Below are 26,407 nucleotides of genomic sequence, written 5' to 3'. Positions count from 1 at the left end.
TGTGTGTGTGTCTTTGTGTGCGTGTGTCTGTGTGTGTGTATGTATGCAGAGTGTGTGTGTGTATATGTATGTGTGTGTATGTGTGTAGTTTGTGTGTGTGTGTGTGTGTGTGTGTGTGTATGTATGCAGAGTGTGTGTGTGTATATGTATGTGTGTGTGTGTGTGTGTGTGTGTGTGTGTGTGTGTGTGTGTGTGTGTGTGTGTGTGTGTAGACTGGATGATGTTGTGCTCCTGCTCCTCCCGCCGTTAACGGTCGCTGCCTCGCGCTGGTCTCGCTCCATAAACGGGCTCGAGCGCTCCTCGGGCTCGCGGGGGCCACCTCTCCATTTATGGTCCTCCCGGCGCGCGAGCCTCCGTGTGGACTGTGAACGGCCGCCCTCCCTCGCGACCATGTAAGGCCGAAGGGCCGGAGGAATTCCTGCAGAATACTCCGACATTCCTCCGGCTGTCTGGGGGGAAGAAGAGACCCTCCTCCCCGGGTGGTGTGGAGGGGAACACGGGTATATAAGGACCCCGGGGCCCGCTGCCTGGCACCCCCTTTCAGCTGGAACCAGCAGCGGTCAGAGTCCCTCACTGACAGCCGGACACGAGCACAGGTAAGCGGGTTGGTGATTGGAGAGGGAGTGATGTGTTAAAGGAGCTCAGAGTGTGAATGTGTTTGAAACAGATTTAGATTAATCCGGAGTGAGAGAACCGGAGAGCTTCTGTTCACCTTCAGTAGTTTGAATAAACAGCTTTTATTTTGAAAGGCAGCAGAGAACTTCCTGTGAAGCAGCCAGACATGCTGCGTTTAAAACTATCGGAAAATAGAAATCTTAAGAGAATGACACCAAAACCTAGGAAATATATATTTAAAACAGGGCTTAAAAAATGTATGATACACATATTTAACAGCCTTTCACATTTTGAATTCAACAACACATGATTCCACCCTCACAGCCTTTTTAAAAACACTTTCTTCTCATTATGGAACAGCCTGTCAGGGGATCTGAGAGGAGCTGGAGACATTTAGACTTTTAAAAATCCATTAAAAACTCATCTATTTAGTCTGGCTTTTGTGTAAGGGTCTTTCCATTTATCATTAATTATTTAATTTAATATCCTATTGTTCTATTTATTTTGAACTCTCCCATTTTTACTATCTTATTACTATTTTAGTGCTTTTATTTATCTTAGACTTTTATCTTTACCTTTTTTATTGTCTTAATTATTCATGTTTGTTATTATTACTTATTTCTTAACTTTTTCCCTCTGTTGTTTATTTATATACATTATATTGCAATTGGTGTGCATTAGTCTCTGCTTCTGTATCTATTTCTGCTTTATGTTTAATCATAATATATTAGATTTTTATTATCATTTCATTATTATTATATGTTTTAAATCACTGTACAGCACTTTGAATCACATTTGATTTGTATGAAAGGTGCTACATGAATACATCTTTAATAATTGATTGATATTAATCTTAATTTATTATTACAAATAATGTTAAACAATGTGGACAATCAACCAACAATCAAATTGTGTGTACTGAATAAATAAAGTAAAAAAAACATATTGTACAAAGCAGAAAACAGGGATGATAGCAGCCAGAAGTTCAAATGTAGGAGTTTACGAGGAGCACTTGAAGGCATCATTACTCTACATGAAGGTTAATGGTGTTTCTGTTTGTCAGTTTGGTCTTGTAAACTGTTGTCAGGTAATTTACTCCCCTTTTATTTAATGACACACTAAATGAGGTCACTTCAGAGTATTTAAAGGGAGCTACAGTCATTAGATCATTTTAACATTTAAACTAAAACAAGTGTAAAAACAGAAATCATTATATATTATTATTGGCATGTATTAGAAATGATCCACTACTGAGGACAGAGAAGAAATACTGTTAATAATAAAATAAACGAGGCTGATTTTTTAACTTTGGTGTGATTTAGGAGAAGTGAAGTCACAATACATTTAAAGAAATAACAGTTCAGATGAACCTCAGTGTACATCCAGCCTCTCACCTGTGACTCTCCTCCTTCAGACTAACCTGCAGACATGTGTGACGACGATGAGACCACCGCCCTCGTGTGTGATAACGGCTCCGGCCTGGTGAAGGCTGGCTTCGCTGGGGACGACGCTCCCAGGGCCGTGTTCCCCTCCATCGTGGGCCGTCCTCGCCACCAGGTACACAACTTATCCCCTCAGTGATCACCTCAACAACATTTTTAAAATTCTTTATATACTCTGTTATTGGTGTTTCCTTGACTCTAAACTCTCCTCCCTCCTCTCTTCTCAGGGTGTGATGGTCGGTATGGGTCAGAAGGACTCCTACGTGGGAGACGAAGCCCAGAGCAAGAGGGGCATCCTGACCCTGAAGTACCCCATCGAGCACGGCATCATCACAAACTGGGACGACATGGAGAAGATCTGGCACCACACCTTCTACAACGAGCTGCGCGTGGCCCCCGAGGAGCACCCCACTCTGCTGACAGAGGCCCCGCTCAACCCCAAAGCCAACAGGGAGAAGATGACCCAGATCATGTTTGAGACCTTCAACGTCCCCGCCATGTACGTCGCCATCCAGGCCGTGCTGTCCCTGTACGCCTCCGGTCGTACCACCGGTGAGTCCTGCAAACAAGAGTGCACTTTTAGAAGTACAAGACAGGTTCATACACTGGAGTTTAACTCCTTTATCAGTCTACACCTGCAGAGATACAACTGAGGAGATGTTGTATTGTCTTATCAGGGAGACTGGGCATCTTTAAAGCTTCAAACAAACATAGTTTAGTGAGAAAATGTGCGCAAAACAATGAGCAAGACTAGATTTTGATAGTAACCAACACACAGAAAAATAAGATACTCCTTTGAACACCCTATATTAACCAAAAATGATTATTGTCAAGTCAAGCTTTATTTATAAAGCACATTTAAATTAACCTCAGTTGACCAAAGTGCTGTACAGTTATTAAAATACAATATAATCCTACACAATATAACAATAAATAAAAACAATAAAAGAACAGTAAGAGCTCAATTTAGGAAATAAAAGAGTAAAGAAGTAAGAAGCCAAGGATTCTTGTTTAGCTGGGACTGAAAGGAGCAAAGATGCGTTTTCAGGAGTGTTTTAAAGTGATCCACAGACTGTGCAGCTCTAACCTGGAGAGGTAGGCTGTTCCACAGCCCACTGAGAAGGCTCTGTCCCCACGAGTAGAGAGTCTGGACCGAGGTCCAGCCAGGAGCAGCTGGTTTGATGACCTAAGTGATCTGGAAGTACTGTGAGGCTGTACAAGGTCTGATAAATAAGACGGTGCCAGACCATTTAAAGACTTAAAAACCATTAATGAAACCTTGAACTGGATCCTGAAGTTCACAGGCAACCAGTGCAAAGACTCAAGGACAGGACTGATGTGATCCCGCCGTTTCTCTCCAGTCAGCAGGCGGGCGGCTGCATTTTGGACTTCCTGTAGACGGTGCAATGCTGACTGTTCAAGACCGACAAACAAAGAGTTACAGTAATCTAAGAGTGAAGTGAGAAAGGTGTGAATCACTCTCTGGAAATCATTTCTGGGTAGATAAGCCTTCACTTCTGTTAATAGTCTCAGCTGAAAGAAGCTTGTTTTAACAATAGAGCTGATCTGCTTGTCAAACTTAAAGTCACGGTCCAAAATAACACTGAGGTTCCTTAAAGGGTGACAGTAAGACTTAAGGGTGCCAGTGGTGCTATCAGAGACATCTAACAGGTTTTGTTGGCCAAATAAAATCATCTGTTTTATTTTTGTTCATGGAGAGAAAGTTCACTTCCATTAAAGATCTGTTCTATAATGCTAAATATCAATATCGCTGTATAATCCTACAAACATGACTTTATTGATTAATCTATGAGGTCATTTTTAAAGGAGACATATGTGAAGTTTCATATATATTTCACATATCTGGGTTTAGTGTTTTTTGGTCTCATCTGAAAAATATTTGAGGACTTCTGCTTGACATTGTGACCTTTAACCTTTCTTTCTCTCACAATTATTTGTATTGATTTTGTAATTACAGTGCATGTAAGCATTGACAGTCTAAAGAAGTAGATATAAAGAGTGTGTGCACCAGTGGCAGTACTTCAATACAACACACTACTGGCCTTTTCATGACCATGACCCCAAGCCCCTCCCACCAAAAACCCCACATTACTTACATAAGGCAAAAAACAAAACAAACAGACAGACCAAATTAGGTAAAATAAACGAATGAATTAAAAACTGAAAACTAAAAAATTGAATTAACATTGAGGCATTAAAGATAGATAGAAGGAAGAGGGGGAGAGAAGGGGAAAGAGAGAGGGGAAGGGTGAAACTGACTCTTCATTAAAAAATGAAATGATAGAGCGTTTGATCACGAAAAGACGTCAAATCTTTCTTAACGTTACGTGAAATATCTAACTAAATAGATCTAACCCTCCTGTGTCTGTCTCAGGTATCGTTCTGGACTCAGGTGACGGTGTGACCCACAACGTGCCCATCTATGAGGGCTACGCTCTGCCTCACGCCATCATGCGTCTGGACCTGGCCGGTCGTGATCTGACCGACTACCTGATGAAGATCCTGACTGAGCGCGGCTACTCCTTCGTCACAACCGGTAAAAAAAAACATCAAACTTTATTTAAAACCTTAAATTTAAAAAGCAGCTCTGCTCTTAAGAAGTAGCTTGACATAAACCTTCCACCCTGACCTTTTCCTTGCCAGTCAACGACCCTGTTGTTGATGCGGGCGCAGTCTGACCTTTCCTCTCTGTTCCCAGCTGAGCGTGAGATCGTGCGTGACATCAAGGAGAAGCTTTGCTACGTGGCTCTGGACTTTGAGAACGAGATGGCCACCGCTGCCTCCTCGTCCTCCCTGGAGAAGAGCTATGAGCTGCCCGACGGTCAGGTCATCACCATCGGCAACGAGCGTTTCCGCTGCCCCGAGACCTTGTTCCAGCCCTCCTTCATCGGTGCGACTTATCAGCTGTTTCAAACTTATACAAGGTAGAGATACTGATGGAATTGAAAAATCTAACCCCCTTCTGTGTGTTCTTGATCAGGAATGGAGTCCGCTGGTATCCATGAAACCGCCTACAACAGCATCATGAAGTGCGACATCGACATCCGTAAGGACCTGTACGCCAACAACGTGCTGTCCGGCGGCACCACCATGTACCCGGGTATCGCTGACCGCATGCAGAAGGAGATCACTGCTCTGGCTCCCAGCACCATGAAGATCAAGGTAGGACACTAACATCTACTTCAAAACATCCAAATGACCTCGTATTAAATACAGTGACTCAAAATAAATAAATACAGATCAAACTCAGACCTGTTCCCCTCCCTCCTGCAGATCATTGCCCCCCCTGAGCGTAAATACTCCGTCTGGATCGGCGGCTCCATCCTGGCCTCCCTCTCCACCTTCCAGCAGATGTGGATCAGCAAGCAGGAGTACGACGAGGCCGGTCCCAGCATCGTCCACCGCAAGTGCTTCTAAACACCGCGCCCCCCCAAAAACCAACCCACTCAGGATGGACAAAGGCTCCGGCGTCCCTGGACCCTGACACTCAGACCACGGCCTTACCTGTACATATGTTATTTATTCCTTCTGTGATCATGAATGTGACGTTCTGAACGTGAGCGGTATACAGTGTGAATGTGAGAGCGAAGTGAGTGTTGGCTTCGAGGTACGACACACTCCAAAAGACCAAAAATGAAGCAAGAAAAATAAAATCCTTTTATTTTCACGTTCAGTCTCTGATGACTTTGTTCATGACTCCAAACACGATTCCAAAAAAACAGGAAATAGGCGTTTTTCGACCGGTGGACCCAGGGTCTAAATTTAGTTCAGGGGTAGATAATCTCCCCCCTAAAAAGCCCCTGCTATGGGGGCAGTTCTTTTCAAAGGTCCCGGGACTTTCAGGGGGCGGGGCCTGCAATGCTGAACGTGTCTGATTGGTAGATTGTACTTTTCAAAAGAAGAAGCTGTGATTCTCTTGATTTAGCAGCTTGTAACAGTAGTCTTCTCTCAGCCCACCGTGAATGCGTCTCTCCTCCCGGTGTTCCGGTTTTAAAAGTGACCCTGTAAACTGGAGACCTTCAGCTGAACGTGTCAGTGTTTGTGTTGATTCATTCATTGCTTTTTCCATGTTTTTAACCGCAGGCACAACATTTTCACTTTTTTTCATGTTTTTCTGCTTTTGGAGCACAATTTCAAGTTTGAGGAAAATGTATTTTTTCGACAGGGTCAACTTTGTCAATTTTTTTTTGTCAAAAAAAATGTCAAAATAAATGTTGTCAAAAAAAATGTCAAAAAAAATTTCTGTCAAAATATTTTTTTGTCAAAAACATTTTGTCAAAAAAAAATTCAAAATTTTTTTTCAAGAAAGTTTTTCAAAACTTTTTTGTTCAAAATATTTTCTTCAATTTTTTATTTTTTTTTATTTTTTATTTTTTCCATTTTTTTCCAAAAACCATTCACAGTCATTGTTTTTTCCATCTGTGATTCTCTTGATTTCTCTTTCTTTCATTAGTTTTTATTTGTTCTATCTTTTTTGTATGTGTGTGTACTTTTCAAAAGAAGAAGCTGTGATTCTCTTGATTTAGCAGCTTGTAACAGTAGTCTTCTCTCAGCCCACCGTGAATGCGTCTCTCCTCCCGGTGTTCCGCTTTTAAAAGTGACCCTGTAAACTGGAGACCTTTAGCTGAACGTGTCAGTGTTTGTGTTGATTCATTCATTGCTTTTTCCATGTTTTTAACCGCGGCACAACATTTTCACTTTTTTTCATGTTTTTCTGCTTTTGGAGCACAATTTCAAGTTTGAGGAAAATGTATTTTTTCGACAGGGTCAACTTTGTCAATTTTTTTTTGTCAAATTTTATTTTTTTTTCCAAAAACAATGTCAGAATAAATGTTGTCAAAAAAAATGTTGTCAAAATTTTTTTCTGTCAAAATTTTTTTTTGTCAAAAACATTTTTGTCAAAAAAAAATTCAAAATTTTTTTTCAAGAAAGTTTTTCAAAACTTTTTTGTTCAAAATATTTTCTTCAATTTTTTTTTTCATTTATTTATTTTTTTTCCATTTTTTTCCAAAAACCATTCCCAGTCATTGTTTTTTTCCATCTGTGATTCTCTTGATTTCTCTTTCTTTCATTAGTTTTTATTTGTTCTATCTTTTTTGTATGTGTGTGTACTTTTCAAAAGAAGAAGCTGTGATTCTCTTGATTTAGCAGCTTGTAACAGTAGTCTTCTCTCAGCCCACCGTGAATGCGTCTCTCCTCCCGGTGTTCCGGTTTTTAAAGTGACCCTGTAAACTGGAGACCTTCAGCTGAACGTGTCAGTGTGTGTGGAGTTTACACAGCTGTTGAAACACAGAGGGAGTTCCTGGGAATGCAAACTAGTTTAGTTTTTATAAAGATTTCAAAATAATCTGGTTTTGCCATAATCTGGATTACAACAGTAGTTAAATAGGACTATCCAGTGTGTACTAACCCTACCTCTGAGCAACACAACTGATGGTCTCAAACACATTAAGAAGGCAAGTCATTCTACAGATGAACTCTTGACAAGGCTCATGTTAATTAGAAACCATTCCAGGAGACCACTTCATGAAGTGGACTGAGAGAATACCAAGAGTGTGCAAAGCTGTCATGAAGGAAAAAGGGGGCTACTTTACAGAATCTAAAATATAAAACATATTCTGCTTTGTTTAACACTTTTGTGTTCATTAAATAGTTTTGATGTCTTCAGTATTAATCTACAGTGTTTACAATAATTAAAATAAATACAAACCCATTTGACTGGTAGTGCAAGTGTTGAAATGAGCGTATGCAAATAAAGGAACCTCAAAGGAAACATTAAACACTTATGAGTTAATACAAACGGATAAAGATGACAAACAGTGACTCAAAGCCTCCTCATAAAAGTATCTGTGAGACATCATCCATTAAAAACCCTCTTCATTGTTCTGAGTCCAGACAAACGAGTGAAACCAGATCCTTCATAACATTCATGAAGCTCTTAAAGCAAAGATCAAGTGCTGTTTGAACTCCAGCTGCTCCTGTGTGCCAAACTAAACAAAACCCTGATTTAACAAGAGAGTGAAGTTATGATCCTCCACCTGCTGCTGCTGGCTCTCCTGATTACTGTCTGGATTTATGACTGTTTATATATGAAGACGGCTATCATCCCACAGTCAGGGTTCAATGATCACATGGTCCTTATATTGAAATGTTAAATAACACGTATCTAGAATCATTTATGTTTATATTGAAACATGAGGTGAGTAAAACTTTGTAATCTTTAATAACTCTGACTCTGATCTCTGTTTTTCACCTGTTGTCATGACTGCACGGATGGAGGAGCAGCACGCATGCGCAGTCCGTTCTCTGCATCTTCAAGGAAAATCATATTTCATTCTTTATTACTACATTTTCTCTCCTGCTCCGTCAAATGTAAAGGATACACTACGGATTTCACCGGAAGTACTATGTAATTTGTCTTTCAAAATAAAAGCTTTAATTTTAAACACTTTGTAGGACATTCACCTTCTATTAGGACAAAATGAACTTACTCAACAGCATGATGTGCATTTATGAATACATTTGATGTTCTTACACCAAAATGCTGCTTAACACAGAGATAGTAACCTAAAACAAATTCAACAATAATAGGAATTATTTTGTACACTGATTACTCACTACTGTGTTCTTGAAAAAAGTTATTTTAGACTATTTAAATTTATTCTTTTACTCTTTATGACAAGCCTCAACTTGCACTGTTGCTGTCACTGACATGTTGACTGTTGAGTGTTGTCTGTCTGTTCGTTAGTGTTTGTGTTGTTTATCAACAACCTGGTACACTGCAAACCAAATTGCAAATAAAGTTCTCTGAATCTGAAATAAAATACACATATTGCAGCTAATATCTTTATACTACAACTTAGGAGGGGAAGCTATTTTACTTTAAGGTGCACAATGAAACATTTCATTTCAGCTACTGTCTCTTTAATAGTGATGATAATAATAATAATAATAATAATAATAATAATAATAATAATAATAATAATAAATAAAAAAAAAATCAGCTTGAGGACATGATATATGCAATAATGATAATAATATATTTTTTTAAAAAAATAAAAAAAGGAAATAGATAAAAAATAAATTTCCAAACAAACTGAGGAAACGCTGTCATGATATATTAATGAGGAAAACACAAAAAAATTAAACCAGCAAAAGAAACTAAGATGCTATATGTAAAAAAAAGTGACTCAAATTTGAACTAGATAATAAACAAATAAAGTAAGATGAAATAAAACTCAGTTAAAAGTGAGACTAAAAAGGTACGTCTTCAGTTTGCTTTTAAAAATGTTATAAAAATTTGTGTCATTTACCAGAAAATGTGTTCTTAGTATTCTTAGTACTTATAATGCATATTGCATTATAGTTATATTACATTATTGTTGTTTACTACAACTTACGGTCATATTATATAACCATATTTATTTATTATATTGCTTAATCTGTCATTACCAAACAATAATCACACCATGTCAACCTGTCACTACTGAACCATTTTTAATAGAGCCTGTAATTACTTCTATTTAATCCATTTGTGACATTTTTATATATCTAATTTTGTATTCTATCTATTCTCCTTTATTTTTATTTTTACTTATTGAAACTTTTTCTTGATTTTACTTATGTATGGGTTGCTGAATTTCCCCCTGGGGATCAATAAAGTAATATCTTAAATCTTATCTTCTTGGTTTATTCTGAACATGCTGTTTTATTTTGGTAGTCCCCACCGGAAGCTGCTGTGGTACATGAGTTAGCTTAGCTTGTAGCTCTGGATGTTTGTGAGCTGTCAGTTAGAGAGAAGCGGAGCGATGCCAGGCGTCTGACCGGGACCAAAAGGGGGAACTGGTTTAGAGGATAGAGTCCGGACCCCTCTGGGATGAGGTCTTGGTGAGTACATGTGATCCTGTAGTTTAGATCCTGCAGTTTGTACCCGGACGTTAGCGTCATTTTCAGGGCTCGAGCTGTTTACAAACGATGGCAGGTGTTGTGAATTTGTGTGTTTTTACACCATAAAAACTCAAAGTATCACTCTAAATGTGATTTTACACCTTTAACATGTTAACAGCTCACATGTCTGTTCATGTTATGTTAATATGTGTTAATGTTAGGAAGAATATTAAGGTTCTGGGTGTGACAGTTACATTTAAAGCCTGAAAATAAGGTGTTAAATAAGGTGTTTAAATACATGTAATGAAGGATGAGTCTCTGTGTGACAGGACCTGATGCTCAGTATTGACCCATTTCTCTCAGGGATCACATGTAGGTCAGCTCAGATGAATATTGAATTTGTTCCCCTGCAGCAGATAACAGGTATTAAACGATGAGGAATAAAAAGCTGTGTGTGTAGGCGGGAGGCAGAATGCTCTGATACTGGTGAGGAGGTATGATGAAGGAGAGCAGCAGTGTTCCTCTCAGTCTGTAGTAAGTCCATAATAATAAGCCTCAATCCTCCCCTGCCCTGCCTCTAAGCTGCTGAGGGCGGAGGGGGCGGGGCTAACAGGTAGTGCACACCTGTCACAGCTGCGTCATCAAGGACTGCAGGTGGAATATCAAATCTAGAGTTCATCCTCTTCAGGTTTATTATTTACATTAACAGTCATAACACAGTGAGTGTTAATGGTATGGATGTTTCTTTAAATCACTGATTTTACCTACGATGGGACGAAATACTGATACAGCCATTTATCGTCATCCTGACTCCTGAGAGTATAAGATTTAAAATAATACAGTGTCTCTGAACAGATTTGACCAGCTGCATTACAACCTAATGACTTATATATAATATCATAATATCATTTATAATATCATATTGAATCGTATCGTATCGTATACTATTGAATGGTATCTTATAGCATCGAATCGTATCGTTTCATATTATTTGTAACTTATATCGTATCGTATTTAATCATGTCGTATCGCATCTTATCGTATCACATTGTATCGTACTTTAATGTGTCGAATCCTATCATATCATGTCATATCATATTGAATAATATCATATGGGATTGTACCGAATTGTATCATATCGAATCACATCATATCAAATTGTATCGTATCGTATAATATTGAATGGTATAGTGTAGTATTGAATCGTATCTCATCATATTGTATTTTATCCCATCGTTTGATATTGTTTTGTAAATTATGTAGTATAGTATTGTATCATATTGTATAGTATTGTATCATTTTGTATCGTATCTTATATCCAATCGCACCGTATTGTAATGTGTTGAATCCTATCATATCATATTGTATCATATCGAATAATATCACATGGGATTGTACCGAATTGTATCATATCTAATCGTATCGTATAATATTGAATGGTATAGTATTGAATCGAATCGCATCATATCTTGTGTCGTATCATATTATTGGTATCGTATAGTATCAAATTGTATCGTATTGTATTGTATCGAAACCAATTGTAACGTATGTTTTTAACCTAACGTTTCACATCGTATCGTACTGTAGCACATCGTATCGTACTGTAGCACATCGTATCGTACTGTAGCACATCGTATCGTACTGTATCACATCGTATCGTACTGTATCACATCGTATCGTACTGTATCACATCGTATCGTACTGTATCACATCGTATCGTACTGTAGCACATCGTATCGTACTGTATCACATCGTATCGTACTGTATCACATCGTATCGTACTGTAGCGCATCGTATCGTACTGTAGCACATCGTATCGTACTGTAGCACATTGTATCGTACTGTAGCACATCGTATCGTACTGTAGCACATCGTATCGTACTGTAGCACATCGTATCGTACTGTATCACATCGTATCGTACTGTAGCACATCGTATCGTACTGTAGCACATCGTATCGTACTGTAGCACATCGTATCGTACTGTAGCACATCGTATCGTACTGTATCACATCGTATCGTACTGTAGCACATCGTATCGTACTGTATCACATCGTATCGTACTGTATCACATCGTATCGTACTGTAGCACATCGTATCGTACTGTAGCACATCGTATCGTACTGTAGCACATTGTATCGTACTGTAGCACATCGTATCGTACTGTAGCACATCGTATCGTACTGTAGCACATCGTATCGTACTGTATCACATCGTATCGTACTGTAGCACATCGTATCGTACTGTAGCACATCGTATCGTACTGTATCACATCGTATCGTACTGTAGCGCATCGTATCGTACTGTAGCGCATCGTATCGTACTGTAGCACATCGTATCGTACTGTAGCACATCGTATCTTACTGTATCACATCGTATCGTACTGTAGCACATCGTATCGTACTGTAGCGCATCGTATCGTACTGTAGCGCATCGTATCGTACTGTAGCACATCGTATCGTACTGTAGCACATCGTATCGTACTGTAGCACATCGTATCGTACTGTAGCGCATCGTATCGTACTGTAGCACATCGTATCGTACTGTATCACATCGTATCGTACTGTATCACATCGTATCGCACTGTAGCACATCGTATCGTACTGTATCACATCGTATCGTACTGTATCACATCGTATCGTACTGTAGCACATCGTATCGTACTGTATCACATCGTATCGTACTGTATCACATCGTATCGTACTGTATCACATCGTATCGTACTGTAACACATCGTATCGTACTGTAGCACATCGTATCGTACTGTAGCACATCGTATCGTATCGTTTCGTACTGTAGCACATCGTATCGTATCGTATCGTTTCGTACTGTAGCACATCGTATCGTATCGTTTCGTACTGTAGCACATCGTATCGTATCGTTTTGTACTGTAGCACATCGTATCGTATCGTTTCGTACTGTAGCACATCGTATCGTACTGTAGCACATCGTATCGTATCGTTTCGTACTGTAGCACATCGTATCGTACTGTAGCACATCGTATCGTACTGTAGCACATCGTATCGTACTGTAGCACATCGTTTCGTACTGTAGCACATCGTATCGTACTGTAGCACATCGTTTCGTACTGTATCACATCGTATCGTACTGTAGCACATCGTATCGTATCGTTTCGTACTGTAGCACATCGTATCGTACTGTAGCACATCGTATCGTATCGTTTCGTACTGTAGCACATCGTATCGTACTGTAGCACATCGTATCGTATCGTTTCGTACTGTAGCACATCGTATCGTATCGTATCGTACTGTAGCACATCGTATCGTACTGTAGCACATCGTATCGTACTGTAGCACATCGTATCGTACTGTAGCACATCGTTTCGTACTGTAGCACATCGTATCGTACTGTAGCACATCGTATCGTACTGTAGCACATCGTTTCGTACTGTATCACATCGTATCGTACTGTAGCACATCGTATCGTACTGTAGCACATCGTATCGTATCGTTTCGTACTGTAGCACATCGTATCGTACTGTAGCACATCATATCGTATCGTTTCGTACTGTAGCACATCGTATCGTATCGTTCCGTACTGTAGCACATCATATCGTATCGTTTCGTACTGTAGCACATCGTATCGTACTGTAGCACATCGTATCACATCGTATCGTACTGTAGCACATCGTATCGTACTGTAGCACATCGTATCGTACTGTAGCACATCGTATCACATCGTTTCGTACTGTAGCTCATCGTTTCGTACTGTATCACATCGTATCGTACTGTAGCACATCGTATCGTACTGTAGCACATCGTATCGTACTGTAGCACATTGTATCGTACTGTAGCACATTGTATCGTACTGTATCACATCGTATCGTACTGTAGCACATCGTATCGTACTGTATCACATCGTATCGTACTGTAGCTCATCGTATCGTACTGTAGCACATCGTATCGTACTGTAGCTCATCGTATCGTATCGTACTGTAGCACATCGTATCATACTGTAGCTCATCGTATCGTATCGTACTGTAGCACATCGTATCGTACTGTAGCACATCGTATCGTACTGTAGCACATCGTATCATACTGTAGCACATCGTATCGTACTGTAGCACATCGTATCATACTGTAGCACATCGTATCGTACTGTAGCACATCGTATCGTACTGTATCACATCGTATCATATCGTACTGTATCACATCGTATCGTACTGTAGCACATCGTATCGTATCGTACTGTAGCACATCGTATCGTACTGTAGCACATCGTACAACATCTTGTTGTATCATTACGTATGAAGAGTCTCCCTCCTCTTCCTTTGACTCTGAGCAGAATCACTGACGATGTTTGTGATGATTGAAGCCGAAGTTTAAAGAGATTGGTTAAAGTTTGTTGTTATTTGTTGTTTGATGATAAACAGGTAACTCTCCTGTTAACTGTCTCATATCTTCATCCTGATCTTCATCCCTCCTCTTCTCGTCCTCAGTGTTTACAGAACAGGACACGAGCAGTAACCATGGTGACCAAGAAGATCCGGACAGAGTACATGAAGAAGTTCAAGGACCCCCGCTGGGAGACGTTCTCTAAATGCTACGAGGACTCCGTGAAGTACCGTCTGACCCGGCGGGTCATGGAGCACTCCCACAAGCCCTGGTTCTGGGAGGGCTGGGACAGCGGCTCAGAATCCAGCAGCCTGTCCACTCCGAGGCTGACCAGGAACAAAGTCGTCCCCCTGTCTCTGCCGCCGCCGCCGCCGTCCTTAGAGGGGAAGCAGAGGCAGTCCAGCCCGGCGCCGAAACCACCTTCTGAGGAGGGAGCGGCTGAGGAGGCGACTGTGGACGCTGCGGACGCTGCTCCACCTGCAGGTGAGGAAACTGTCTGCACCTGTCCTCCTGTTCTCTGTCCCGCTCTCAGGAACATTTTGGGATAATCTATCAGAGCAGGAGACGAGTCTCTTCGAGTCTCCTGAGAGAGCGTCGCTCCGACAGAACGCGGGCCAGAGGCTGCAGCTAAAAATATTAGTGGACTGAAGGTTCAGATGGGACTGCTTCCTCCTGTTCAGACTGGAGTATAAAGGACATGTTGTGTCTCTGGAAACATTTACAGAGATTCACTTCACACAGCAGTGAGTCAGACGATCAGGGGAAGGTTTTTATGCCAGATGAACCCTGTGGTGAGATAAATCTAAGAGCTGGAAATGATCCGTCTGTTTCTCAGGATAAATATATGTTTACTGTCCTTCTCAAACTCTAATTATGGAATGAAGTGAACTCAGTTAAAGCAGCTGTAAGGAACGATTCTGTTAGTTTTGATGATCCCTGATGGGTTCAAGTACATTCAGTCTCAGTGCTGATTGTGCTCTTCTTCTTCTACTGTCTAAGACGGCAGAGGAAATGTAAAGAAAGGTTCTTTCAGTAGCTTTAAATCTTAAGGCTGATTTATACTTCTGCGTTGAATCAACGGCGTACCCTACGCCGGGGGGTCCGCGTAGCTCCCGTACCTACTCCGTGGCCTACACACGTAGCTGACGTGCACCTCCTCCAAAATGTAACTCCCCGTAGAGCCGCGGACCGCAAGCTCTGTGATTGGTCCGCTTTACAACACTTCCGGGATCCCGGACATCGGCCGCACATCGGCCGTGTATTTCATCTCCTCCTCTCTATTCTTCATGTAATCATGTCTGTATGATAAACAGCAACATGTATCAGCTGTAGATTAACAGAACACGCTCTGAATCTCTGTGGAAAAGGAAACAGAGATCGTAGCGGGACCGGAAGCAGGCGGCCGGCTATCAGAGAGACCGCACTGCCCTCAGGGGTTTCGGCGGAGAATTGCTGCGCGACACGGACACACCGACGCACAAGTATGTGGGGCTCATGTCCGCGTCAGCCCCTGCTGCGTAGGGGAGACGCAGAAGTATAAATCAGCCTTTAGTATCTCTCTGCTTTGAGACCCAGAAGTGAAGGTTGAAGGTATTGAAATGATGGCTGCCTGAGTGCAGAGTAGTGTGGACGGATGCAGAGGTGGAAAACCACCAAAAAAAACAACATGGCGAGTGCTCCAGGAGAACCTGTGCCAGTACTAGGGGTGGGAATTGATAAGATTTTATTAATGTCAATGCCATTGTTGATTCTGCTTATCAATCCAATCCCTTATCAGTTCTCCTAACGATCCCTGAGTATTTTTTTTTAGGGGAAAAAAGAAGTTCTACTCAGTCTTCAGCACCAAAAGGAACCATTTTATTTATTCCAAAATGATGTCTGCACAAGACTGAACATGAACATATTCAACTTGAAAAGACTTTGAATTTGAAGAGGAAAAACGCTTTTCCTCCGGGGGTCATTGCGGAGGTATTTTACCCGCTCTCGGTGCCTCATTCTCGGCCGCGTGAGTCCAGACGTGGCCCCTGGAGCCTGGAGGGAAAGACTTTGAATTTGGAGAGGAAAAACCCTTTTCCTCCGGGGGTCATCGCGGAGGTGTTTTAAAATGAAGCCACGCTTTAGACTGCTTCTTCCTCTCCATGTTTCCTCGCGGTTGAAGGAGTGTGTGACGTAATGCAACGTACTGCGGCGTGATGTCATGCTGGGAAATGAATCGTTAAGAAGAATCGGTAACATTTGAGTGTACAATTCTGATGGATTTGATCAATTGGAACCGGTTCTAAGTCAGATCCGGTTTTCGATTCCCACCCCTAGCCAGTACCAAACCTTTTTTTTATGTTTCTTTATAATTTATGCTAAAAACAATAAATATGACTTTAGATATGAAGGTTAAAGGTCATGAAGAGGTTGAATATCTTCCTCTGTGTCTCAGTGGTAGAAAACGGCGTGAACGAAGCCAGCGGGGGTTCGGTGGAGGGAGCTCCAGACAACAGCGGACCCTCAGACGACACTGACAACGGTCCCGCTGACACGCAATCCTCCGACGCCGAGCCGGTGAACCCCGCACCGAAGAGACGCCACCGCCGCCGCACCCCCAGGTCCGAGCCTGGACACCGGGACAGTTCTCACGACGAGAAACCTGCCGTCGTCCGGAAACCGCCGAGAGCGAAGAGCCAGCCGGCGATCAGCACCAAGGAGAAGGAGAACCGGAGACCGTCCAGCCGACTGGACTGGACGGAGAGACAGACGGAGGCCAGGAGGACGCCCAATGATGTGAGTGTTTAAAAACATGTGGAATGAAACCGCTTCTGATAAAACTTTGACATTAGATTGAAATGAATTCAGCACCCCTAAAAGTCTTGAGTAAAGAATCGAACTGAAGCAGAATGAAAATAACACCGCTAGCATCAGAGTTTAACAATGTCTCTGTGATGTTCATGTGATCAGATGATCAGGTGATCAGATGATCATGTGATCAGATGATCATGTGATCAGATGTTCATGTGATCAGATGTTCATGTGATCAGATGATCAGGTGATCAGATGTTCATGTGTTCAGATGATCAGGTGATCAGATGATCATGTGATCAGATGATCATGTGATCAGATGTTCATGTGTTCAGATGATCAGGTGATCAGATGATCATGTGATCAGATGTTCATGTGATCATGTGATCAGATGTTCATGTGATCAGATGATCATGTGATCAGATGTTCATGTGATCAGATGATCAGGTGATCAGATGATCATGTGATCAGATGTTCATGTGATCATGTGATCAGATGATCATGTGATCAGATGATCATGTGATCAGATGATCATGTGATCAGATGTTCATGTGTTCAGATGATCAGGTGATCAGATGATCATGTGATCAGATGTTCATGTGATCATGTGATCAGATGATCATGTGATCAGATGATCATGTGATCAGATGTTCATGTGATCAGATGATCAGGTGAAAGAGAGAGTTTGGATGTCAAGTGTCGACGTGATAACATTTTCAGAGTGTCAGAGAAGCACAGCCTGGATCACAGGACACCAGAGAAGCACTGCCGTGTCACCAAACACTCTACAGACATTAATAATAAAACAGTGGTGTGCTTTTCGGAAACGACCCCCTCTCCTCTCTGGTTTCTCCTCTCAGAGCAACACGTCCGACGCCTGCGTTCAGACCCGCAGAGAGTCCGACAAACGGGGCTCCAACCCGGACCGCCGCCGCGCTCGATCGGCCGACCTGGAGAAAATGAGGAAGTCGCAGCTGACGGTGGTGGATGACCGCTGGATCACAGAGTACATGCGCTGCTTCTCCGCCCGCCTGAGGTAGAAACGGGACTCTCCGCGTCCAGAATGAAGCTAAACATCATGTTTCCTCACAGAGCAGACATCAGACAGCGAGGCAGGAGGTAGTTTGTGTGTCGAGCTGAAACAACAAGAAACACTGAGAGCCTCCTTACAGTCAATCACACCAAAACAACGTCTCATCAGACCCTGAAGTCACACCAATGTCTTCAAACTGTCATATAAACTCACAATTCCTCTTAAAAACACATTTCATCCCCTTAGTTTTGTAGTTTGAATGTCCTTTAAGACTACATTACCCATAAGCCCCAGTTGCTGGTTCACTCTCAGTTCTCTCTCAGTATTCTCCCCTAGAAATTAAGCTGTAAAAACCTGCTGTGCACCATCTGCTCAGCAGCACCAGACACAAACAGTTAGCAGCCAACGAGCCAGATATCCCCTCAGGAGCCTCAGGAGGGGGTGGAAGGAAACAAACAAACAAACAAACAAACAATGGAAGCTTAGATTTTAAAAAGTTGGACCTACATTTATCAGAAGGACAAAAAAAACAACAGCTGAACACTTTATAACTTTAAGCAACATAAAAATGAAGATGAGCTTTGTAGTTATAACACCCTCCTTCTGATACCAGTTAAAGCTACTATAAGGAACTTTACATTTGTGTTGAATTGTTTAGTTCTGAAATTGTTGTCTGCTGATCAGAAAAGTCTTAAAATCAACATGAAAAAGAAGAGTGATGAAATCCAGATCATGATCCTGCCATAGGAAAATAATGAGACAATATTTTTCCCACATCGCCCGACCCTTACAAACATTTTCCTCCAGAAGAAGATAAAGTTTGCTCATGTTTACATGGGTTGTGGAGAACTGAGGACTTCCTAGTTACTGCTTTATTGAGAACAAAATTAAAATAATTGTTATTAAATAGAGATTTCATATATAACTTTTATCCTAAGTCTCAGTAGGAGCCCCTGGCCCTGAGGTGTTCTGACAACATCAAATGTGGCCCTCTTTGAATAAAGTTTGGACACCCCTGATCTTAAAGCTGACTTCTTCACTCAAATTCATGACGATGTCAGGAGGAGACTGTGTTCTTGTTGTTTCAGCTTTCCTAGAGAGCAAACCGCTGCTGTCGAGAGGAACAAAACAACTTCACTGTTGAGCTTTAATTTTATTTAATATTATACATCATTCATTTGTGACACAGAGGTGTTGCTGAAACTGCTGACAACAAAAAAAACAACACTGTTATAACATTCAGGACATAAAAAGTCAGATTTCAAAGTGTACGTTTTTCTTTTTAACCTTAAAATACACCGTTTTAATCTGTGCCGGTCTTAAAGGTGTCATATCACGCTTTTTTCATCAATATATATATATTGGTCTAAGAGGTCCCCAAAACATGTCTTTAAAGTTTATGCTCAAAAAAACACTTTTGGCATGCCTGAAAAACCCTCTTCTTCAGTCCTGCTCAGAACACTCTGTTTTCTCTCTGACCACGCCCCCTCAGGAAGTGGGTGTGGCCTCGGCTCTCCAGCACGTTGATCTAATGTTTACATGTTGGCTGAATATACACGGCTGCTCAGAGACCCGCGTTACTTCAACCCTCTGAATCTGATCCAGAATCTGATCCTGATGGAGAGGCGCCTGCAGCAGGACCTTTCTGAACCATTGGTCACAGATTTAGTGTTTCTTGTTGTTTTATTTGTCAGTATGTCGACGTGTGTCTTGGTACACAGCTACCAACATGTAGCTATGTGGCTATGCTAACTAGCGCTAGCACTTATCCATGATGATTAAGTTTCAGATATGGTAAAATTGAATTCTTTTAGGTAAAGAGTGTCGAAAATGTTAAAAAACACAGGAGTGTAAAGTCTCTCTTGAAAAGCTTGTAAAGAAGCAGTAAAAATTTGCCTCAGTTTGAGACATTTTGGGTAAAATTTCGCAAATTTTAACATTTCAAACGAAGAAAAGTAAATGTTAAAAATATTGAAATTGAACAAATCATGAAAAAATATGAAAATTCAAAACAAAAAAAAATACAGATTTTCGTTTTGAGTTTTAGATATAGTTAAATTGAATTGTTTTTATCACGAGTGGAAAAGAGAGCGTTGAAAATGTTAAAAAAACACAGGAGAGTAAAGTTTCTCTTGAAAAGGTTGTAAAGAAGCAGTAAAAAATTGTCTAATTGAACAGTTTGAAAAATTTCACAAATTTAAATAAAAAAAGTAAATGTTAAAAATAATGAAATGGAACAAAAAGTTTCAGATATGGTTAAATTGAATTGTTTTTGAGAAGTAAAGAGTGACAAAATGTTAAAAAACACAGGAGTGTAAAGTCTCTCTTGTAAAGCTTGTAAAGAAGCAAAGAAGTCTAATTGAACACAGTTTGAGACATTTCAGGTAAAATTTTGCAATTTTTTAACATTTTAAACAAATGAAAGTAAATGTTAAAAATATTGAAATTGAACGAATTATGATCATGATCATTGTTTTGATCATGAGTAGAAAAATAAATAAAACTCATCCACTAGATCTTCAAATCTGCAGACGTGGGGAGTCAAACCGACCTTTGTGTTTATTAAGACAGCCTACAACTAGCATGCCTCCCTCCTAAGCTCCTTGTTAGCACACATGTGTGCAGGGAATGAAAAACGGAGGAGGGGTTGAGTTGTATTTTATACAGTCTATGGGCTGAACAAGCTCCGAGCTCTGACTTCCTGTTACAGACCGGATGGCGTTGTGACGTATGAAAAACACTGAAGTCTGAAACGGCTGGTTTCAGCACACATTTACAGAAAGGTGGAGAAATCAGAACAGGGGCAGAATGGATTCTTTTACCTTTGGGGGGTTTGTAGACAGGGACACAGATTTCAGGTAGAGAACCAGTAAAAAGTCCATTTTGCAGGATATGTCACCTTTAACATTTCAGCACATCTCTACAGATCCCATGCGAACAAATATGACTGTTATCATTTTAAATTTAACATTTTATTCCTCCACTTTCCACGTGTTTGTTTTCCTCTGACAGCAGCGACTCGCTCTGCAGAAACTCTCTCTGTGGATGGAAACAAACGTCCGAGAGAGTGAACTCTTTGTAAGCTTTTCTAAAAAGTAACAGATTAATATTTGAATGTATTTAGTTTGTGAGCATGAAAGTCTCTCCGAGCTTTATTTATTCTAACGTTTCTTTTCTTTCGGTGGTTTTCAGTTTTGACTCAAAAAGGCAGCTGTGTGTGCGTCTCTAACTCAAAGGCAGCAGAACGGACCAAACCCAGTATTTTTGATATTTGATAAATCTTTTGGATGCAAAGATTTGAATCTAGATTAGAAAAGTGAAAGTATAAGATTTATCAGAAACTAAAGTTAGTATTTAAGATCTTTTAAAGTAAAGTGTTTGAATTTGTGCTACCTTCATTCGTTTTTGCAGCTTCTTAAATAAGAAATAACTCTTACTGCTCTCACGGTGCTTTACTGTGCTAACCGTTAGCTAAACGTGTTCCTGCTACCATGAACCAAACCGACTAAAGAACAAAGATTTGGGCCTTTAAAGGAGAAGTGACACTCTTTGTGTTCTGGAGGTTTGAATCCATAACTTTCACATGCAGCTCTCTGATGTTGTTGTTTTATTTTGCTAAAGGCAGCTGATGTTACTCGCTTTTTACTAAATCTGTTCTTCAGCACAGGAAGTCAGCTCACCTGGAGTAAACCTCCACACAATCCTTCATAGTTCAGGATCTCTAAATGTTCAGGGTTTAATAACGACACACTCCAGCCAGAGATTTTATTTAAACTGAGTTAGAATTGAATAACAAAGCTTTATTTAACAAGTGTAGTGTTACAGTAAAGTATCTGGGTAATATATCTAACCTTTAAAATGTTAAATGTTTGTAGAACTAACATGACTTTAAAACAAAGATCTTTCAGCTTGTGTGGGCTTTGGCGCCCCCTGTGGACAAAGTATGTAGTCCCAAAACTAAAGTAAAGTGGATCACCTGATCACCTGATCACCTGATCACCTGATCACCAGATCACCAGATCACCTGATCACCTGATCACCAGATCACCTGATCACCTGATCACCTGATCACCTGATCACCAGATCACCTGATCACCTGATCACCAGATCACCTGATCACCTGATCACCTGATACCTGATCACCTGATACCTGATCACCTGATCATCTGATCACCTGATCACCTGATCATCTGATCACCTGATCACCTGATCACCTGATCACCTGATCACCTGATACCTGATCACCTGATCCTGGATGGAAACAAAGCGGATTAATAAATCCAGATGAGTATAATAACTACGACTGAGTGTTACGGCCACATTGAAGAAGAGAAACATTGGGGGCGCTGGTGGCCTAGCGGTCTAAGCACCCCACATACAGAGGCTACAGTCCTCGTCGCAGGGCTCGCCGGTTCTGGGTTCCTATCCCAGCTGACTTCAGGCAGGGTACACCCTGGACAGGTCGCCCAACCTATCACAAGGCTAACACACAGAGACAGACAACCATTCAGGCACACACTCACACCTACGGGCAATTTAGAGTGATCATTTAACCTGGTGAGCATGTCTTTGGACTGTAGGAGGAAGCCGGAGTCCCCGGAGAGAACCCACGCATGTGTAGCGGGTGTGTACTCTCTCTTGCGTTGTGTGTAATGAACCAGGCGAAACATTAACCTTTGGCATCAACACGCCGTTTATTTCTGTTAGCAACAGGAGCTAATCAGGTCTCTCACGAAACACGAGGACAGGATACCGCAGACTGACTCTGATGTACGGGTGTTACCACTCAAGTCTGCAGGGGCCCCAGCAGAGGGCGCTCAAGTTACTTACATCACATCTGTCTTAGTAGAGAGGTAACATTGATAAAAGAGAGTCATCACACCGTTACACATGCAGGGGGAGAACATGCAAACTCGCCAAAATTACGACCGAAGTCTTGTAAGCTAACAACTTGTCTCGTAAATAACTACGACTCTCTCTGACTTAAGTTTTGTAACTCAGTGTTTCTTCTTTAATGTGGCCTTCCTGCTCGGTTGGAAGAAGTTATTACTTCTTATAAATCGTGATATCTTTGGGACGTCCAGACCTCTAAAAAACGTTGAAATACTTTAATTTATTGAAAGTCTTGAACCAGTTTTAGTTCGGCGTTTCTGTCGAGTCTCAATGAGGAAAAAAGGGAATGTTTAAAACCAATAGAGAACATTTATTCAACTTATAAAATATAGAAACTCTTTAAAGTAACCTGCGTCATGAATCAGGCTGTTTGACTGTTGTCGTGACGTTTGTTTGTTGTTTGTAACTAAAGATTGTAAATACGTGTCGTTGTCATAGTGACTGAAACTGAGGGCTAACGTTCTTCATGTCTGTTTATTATTAGGATGCACATTTTAACGTCTGAATGATTTCAACTCACTGAGAATGTTTACTGACTTCACGCCGGCTGAACCTCGTCACTACGAATGTTAAATATTTGACGACGTCTTCTGTTCGTCCGTTTTTAAGAGTTCGGGTTTTTACGACACCTCACGATTCCATTTCTGTTTTTAATGATGTCTGTATTCAAAGTTTGTTATATTTACAAACACTTCTCACTTTTCACAACACAGTGTGAGACATTTCAAGTGAAATGTCACAAATTTTAACATTTTAACAAATAAAAGTAAATGTTAAAAATATTGAAATTGAACAAAACATGAAAAATTATGAAAATTCACAATAAAAACAGCGTGTGTTTCAGATTTTACTGTTTTAGATTTTGGTTTTGAGTTTCAGATATGGTCAAATTGAATTGTTTTTGAAAAGTAAAGAGTGACAAAATGTTAAAAAACACAGGAGTGTAAAGTTTCTCTTGAAAAGATTGTAAAGAAGCAGTAAAAAATGTCTAATTGAACACAGTTTGAAACATTTTGGGGTATATTTCACAAATTTTAACATTTTAAAAGAATGAAAGTAAATGTTAAAAATATTGAAATTGAACGAAACATGAACAATTATGAATATTCGCAACAAAAAAAAAACATGTTTTGCAGATTTTGTTTTAGATTTTGGTTTCGAGTTTCAGATATGGTAAAATTGAATTCTTTTAGAGAGGTAAAGAGTGTCAAAAATGTTAAAAAAACACAGGAGTGTAAAGTCTCTCTTGAAAAGCTTGTAAAGAAGCAGTAAAAATGTGCCTCAGTTTGAGACATTTTGGGTAACATTTCGCAAATTTTAACATTTTAAACGAAGAAAAGTGAATGTTAAAAATATTGAAATTGAACGAAACATGAAAAAATATGAAAATTCAAAACAAAAAAAAATACAGACTTTTGTTTTGAGTTTTAGATACAGTTAAATTGAATTGTTTATATCACGAGTAGAAAAGAGGAAGTTGAAAATGTTAAAAAACACAGGAGAGTAAAGTTTCTCTTGAAAAGGTTGTAAAGAAGCAGTAAAAAATTGTCTAATTGAACAGTTTGAAAAATTTCACAAATTTTAATTAATAAAAGTAAATGTTAAAAATAATGAAATGGAACAAAAAGTTTCAGATATGGTTAAATTGAATTGTTTTTGAGAAGTAAAGAGTGACAAAATGTTAAAAATCACAGGAGTGTAAAGTCTCTCTTGTAAAGCTTGTAAAGAAGCATAAAAATGTTGTCTAATTGAACACAGTTTGAGACATTTCAGGTAAAATTTTGCAATTTTTTAACATTTTAAACAAATGAAAGTAAATGATAAAGATATTGAAATTGAACGAATCATGAACAAATATGAACATTCGAAACAAAAAAAATACAGATTTTGGTTTTGAGGTTCAGATATAGTTAAATTTAATTGTTTTTATCACGAGTAGAAAAGAGAGCATCAAAAATGTTAAAAAACACTGAAGCATAAAGTTTCTCCTGAAAAGCTCGTTAAAAAAATTGTCTAATTGTGTTTTTCGACTCAAAATGTGTGGACTGTGTTTGTGTTGGAGCTCTTCTCAGTTTGTGAAATAACTTTTAATATTTTTTAAATTCGTGAGAATGTGAAATATCTCCTCAACTTCATAGAAAAACTTGATAATGTCGTTTCACACCCTTCAGAAGTCTTGATTTGCTGAAAGCGTCTCAGGTGGAGAGAAACGGGCGTCACATGAACAGGTTTGAATGTTTGTGTTGTTTTTATCTTGATACCTCATGACATCATTTCTGAGAACGTTCAGACAATCACAGGAGAAAAATATTAAAGTGTTAACCTCGTATTTCATTTACACCAGAATAAAGACACAGTGAGGAGTTTGTGAAAGGCTGTTGAAGAAGGTGATGTGTGATATTTGCTGTATCTAATTAAGCTGTGAGTTGGTGTGGTTTGATGGCAGAACGTGGTTTTAGAATATTTAATCAGATCCTTTAAACGGGCTCGTTTACATTTTTTGCTCACTGTATTTGTATTTGAAAAAACATGCACAACTTCTATTTTCATCCACTCTGCTGTGAATAAATCAGATTTGAATAAAGTTTGTTTTGGTGTCTGGTCTGATTTTATTATTTCACCTGAACCCTCACGTCACGTTTTTAAAAGGAGTGACTGCTTTGTGTGTTCTTCAGCCTGCAGCAGTGAAACAGGCTGGAAGAGCTGCATGTGATCCCTGTGACACCAGAAACAGGCGTTAAGTGACCCTCTTCAAAGATCTGTTGGATCTTTAACATCAGCAGAATAAACTAAGACAGGACAGGAGCTGCTCGTCTGCTCGTGTGATTAAAGCTTGGACTGGAACTTGAGTTCTAAACATTTATTTTGTATTCAACACGAACACCTTCTTAATATTTGGTGGTCTAAATAATTAAGTCCTCTCAGAGACGTCTTCAGCCTGCAGCAGTGAAACAGGCTGTAACGTAATCCTAAACCTTCTCAGTGAATGTGATCCTTTAGTACGGGAGGTCGAGCCCTCTGCTTTAGGATCAGCTACCAGTCAGGGTCTAACTTCACTTCTTTCCTTCCCTCATTTGCTACTCCCTTCCTTTCCTCCTTCCTTTTCTTCCTTTTGCAGCCCTTTCCTCCTTCCCACTTCCTTCCTTTCCTTCTTTTGTGTTCTGTTCTTTCCTCTCCTCCTTTTGTAATCCTTTCGGTCTTCCTCCCTTTCCTAACCCCCCCCCCCCCCCCCTTTTCTGTCCTCCTTCCCACGTCCTTCCTTTCCTTTCCTACTTCCTTCCTTTCCTCCTTTTCTTCTTCCTTCCTTTCCTTTCCTGCTTCCTCCTTCCTTCTTTTCCTCCTTCCAACTTTCTTCCTTTCCCATTTTTGTGTTCTT

At 40.1% G+C, this 26,407-nt stretch overlaps 2 protein-coding genes across 8 annotated transcripts; both read left to right on the top strand.

The window, feature by feature from the left end:
- Positions 1–322: 322 nt before the first annotated feature.
- Positions 323–5,745, top strand: acta1a (actin alpha 1, skeletal muscle a). The gene is made up of 7 exons (XM_034687694.1): positions 323–596; positions 2,030–2,172; positions 2,285–2,609; positions 4,453–4,614; positions 4,777–4,968; positions 5,059–5,240; positions 5,352–5,745. The coding sequence occupies exons 2-7, from the start codon at positions 2,044–2,046 to the stop codon at positions 5,493–5,495; spliced, it is 1,134 nt and encodes a 377-aa protein (XP_034543585.1). The 5' UTR covers positions 323–596; positions 2,030–2,043; the 3' UTR covers positions 5,496–5,745.
- A 4,075-nt stretch (positions 5,746–9,820) lies between these two features.
- ccsapa (centriole, cilia and spindle-associated protein a) lies at positions 9,821–25,880 on the top strand. 7 transcript variants are annotated; one of them, XM_034686867.1, is made up of 6 exons: positions 9,821–9,965; positions 14,423–14,801; positions 16,750–17,090; positions 17,966–18,141; positions 25,203–25,259; positions 25,376–25,628. In XM_034686867.1, exons 2-6 carry the CDS (start codon positions 14,453–14,455, stop codon positions 25,389–25,391), a joined length of 939 nt encoding a protein of 312 aa, XP_034542758.1. In that variant the 5' UTR covers positions 9,821–9,965; positions 14,423–14,452; the 3' UTR covers positions 25,392–25,628. The 7 variants fall into 7 exon arrangements, with proteins under 7 accessions (XP_034542758.1, XP_034542756.1, XP_034542760.1 ...); XM_034686865.1 differs by lacking the exons at positions 25,203–25,259; positions 25,376–25,628 and adding exons at positions 21,151–21,216; positions 21,331–21,525; XM_034686869.1 differs by lacking the exons at positions 25,203–25,259; positions 25,376–25,628 and adding an exon at positions 25,707–25,880.
- Positions 25,881–26,407: the final 527 nt, after the last annotated feature.

The sequence above is a fragment of the Notolabrus celidotus genome, chromosome 7, assembly GCF_009762535.1.
Source record: "Notolabrus celidotus isolate fNotCel1 chromosome 7, fNotCel1.pri, whole genome shotgun sequence".
In the NCBI taxonomy this organism is placed as follows: Eukaryota; Metazoa; Chordata; class Actinopteri; order Labriformes; family Labridae; genus Notolabrus; species Notolabrus celidotus.
This window is presented reverse-complemented; position numbering and strand designations above follow the sequence as displayed.

What these genes read in the sequence shown, in the direction of transcription:
- acta1a (XM_034687694.1), top strand. Translation starts at nt 2,044, where the DNA reads ATGTGTGACGACGATGAGACCACCGCCCTCGTGTGTGATAACGGCTCC. An exon ending in CTACTCCTTCGTCACAACCG is followed by an intron (nt 4,615 to 4,776) that starts GTAAAAAAAAAC and finishes CTCTGTTCCCAG; the next exon opens with CTGAGCGTGAGATCGTGCGT. An exon ending in GTTCCAGCCCTCCTTCATCG is followed by an intron (nt 4,969 to 5,058) that starts GTGCGACTTATC and finishes GTTCTTGATCAG; the next exon opens with GAATGGAGTCCGCTGGTATC.
- ccsapa (XM_034686865.1), top strand. Translation starts at nt 14,453, where the DNA reads ATGGTGACCAAGAAGATCCGGACAGAGTACATGAAGAAGTTCAAGGAC. An exon ending in GGACGCTGCTCCACCTGCAG is followed by an intron (nt 14,802 to 16,749) that starts GTGAGGAAACTG and finishes TCTGTGTCTCAG; the next exon opens with TGGTAGAAAACGGCGTGAAC. An exon ending in TGCTTCTCCGCCCGCCTGAG is followed by an intron (nt 18,142 to 21,150) that starts GTAGAAACGGGA and finishes TTCCTCTGACAG; the next exon opens with CAGCGACTCGCTCTGCAGAA.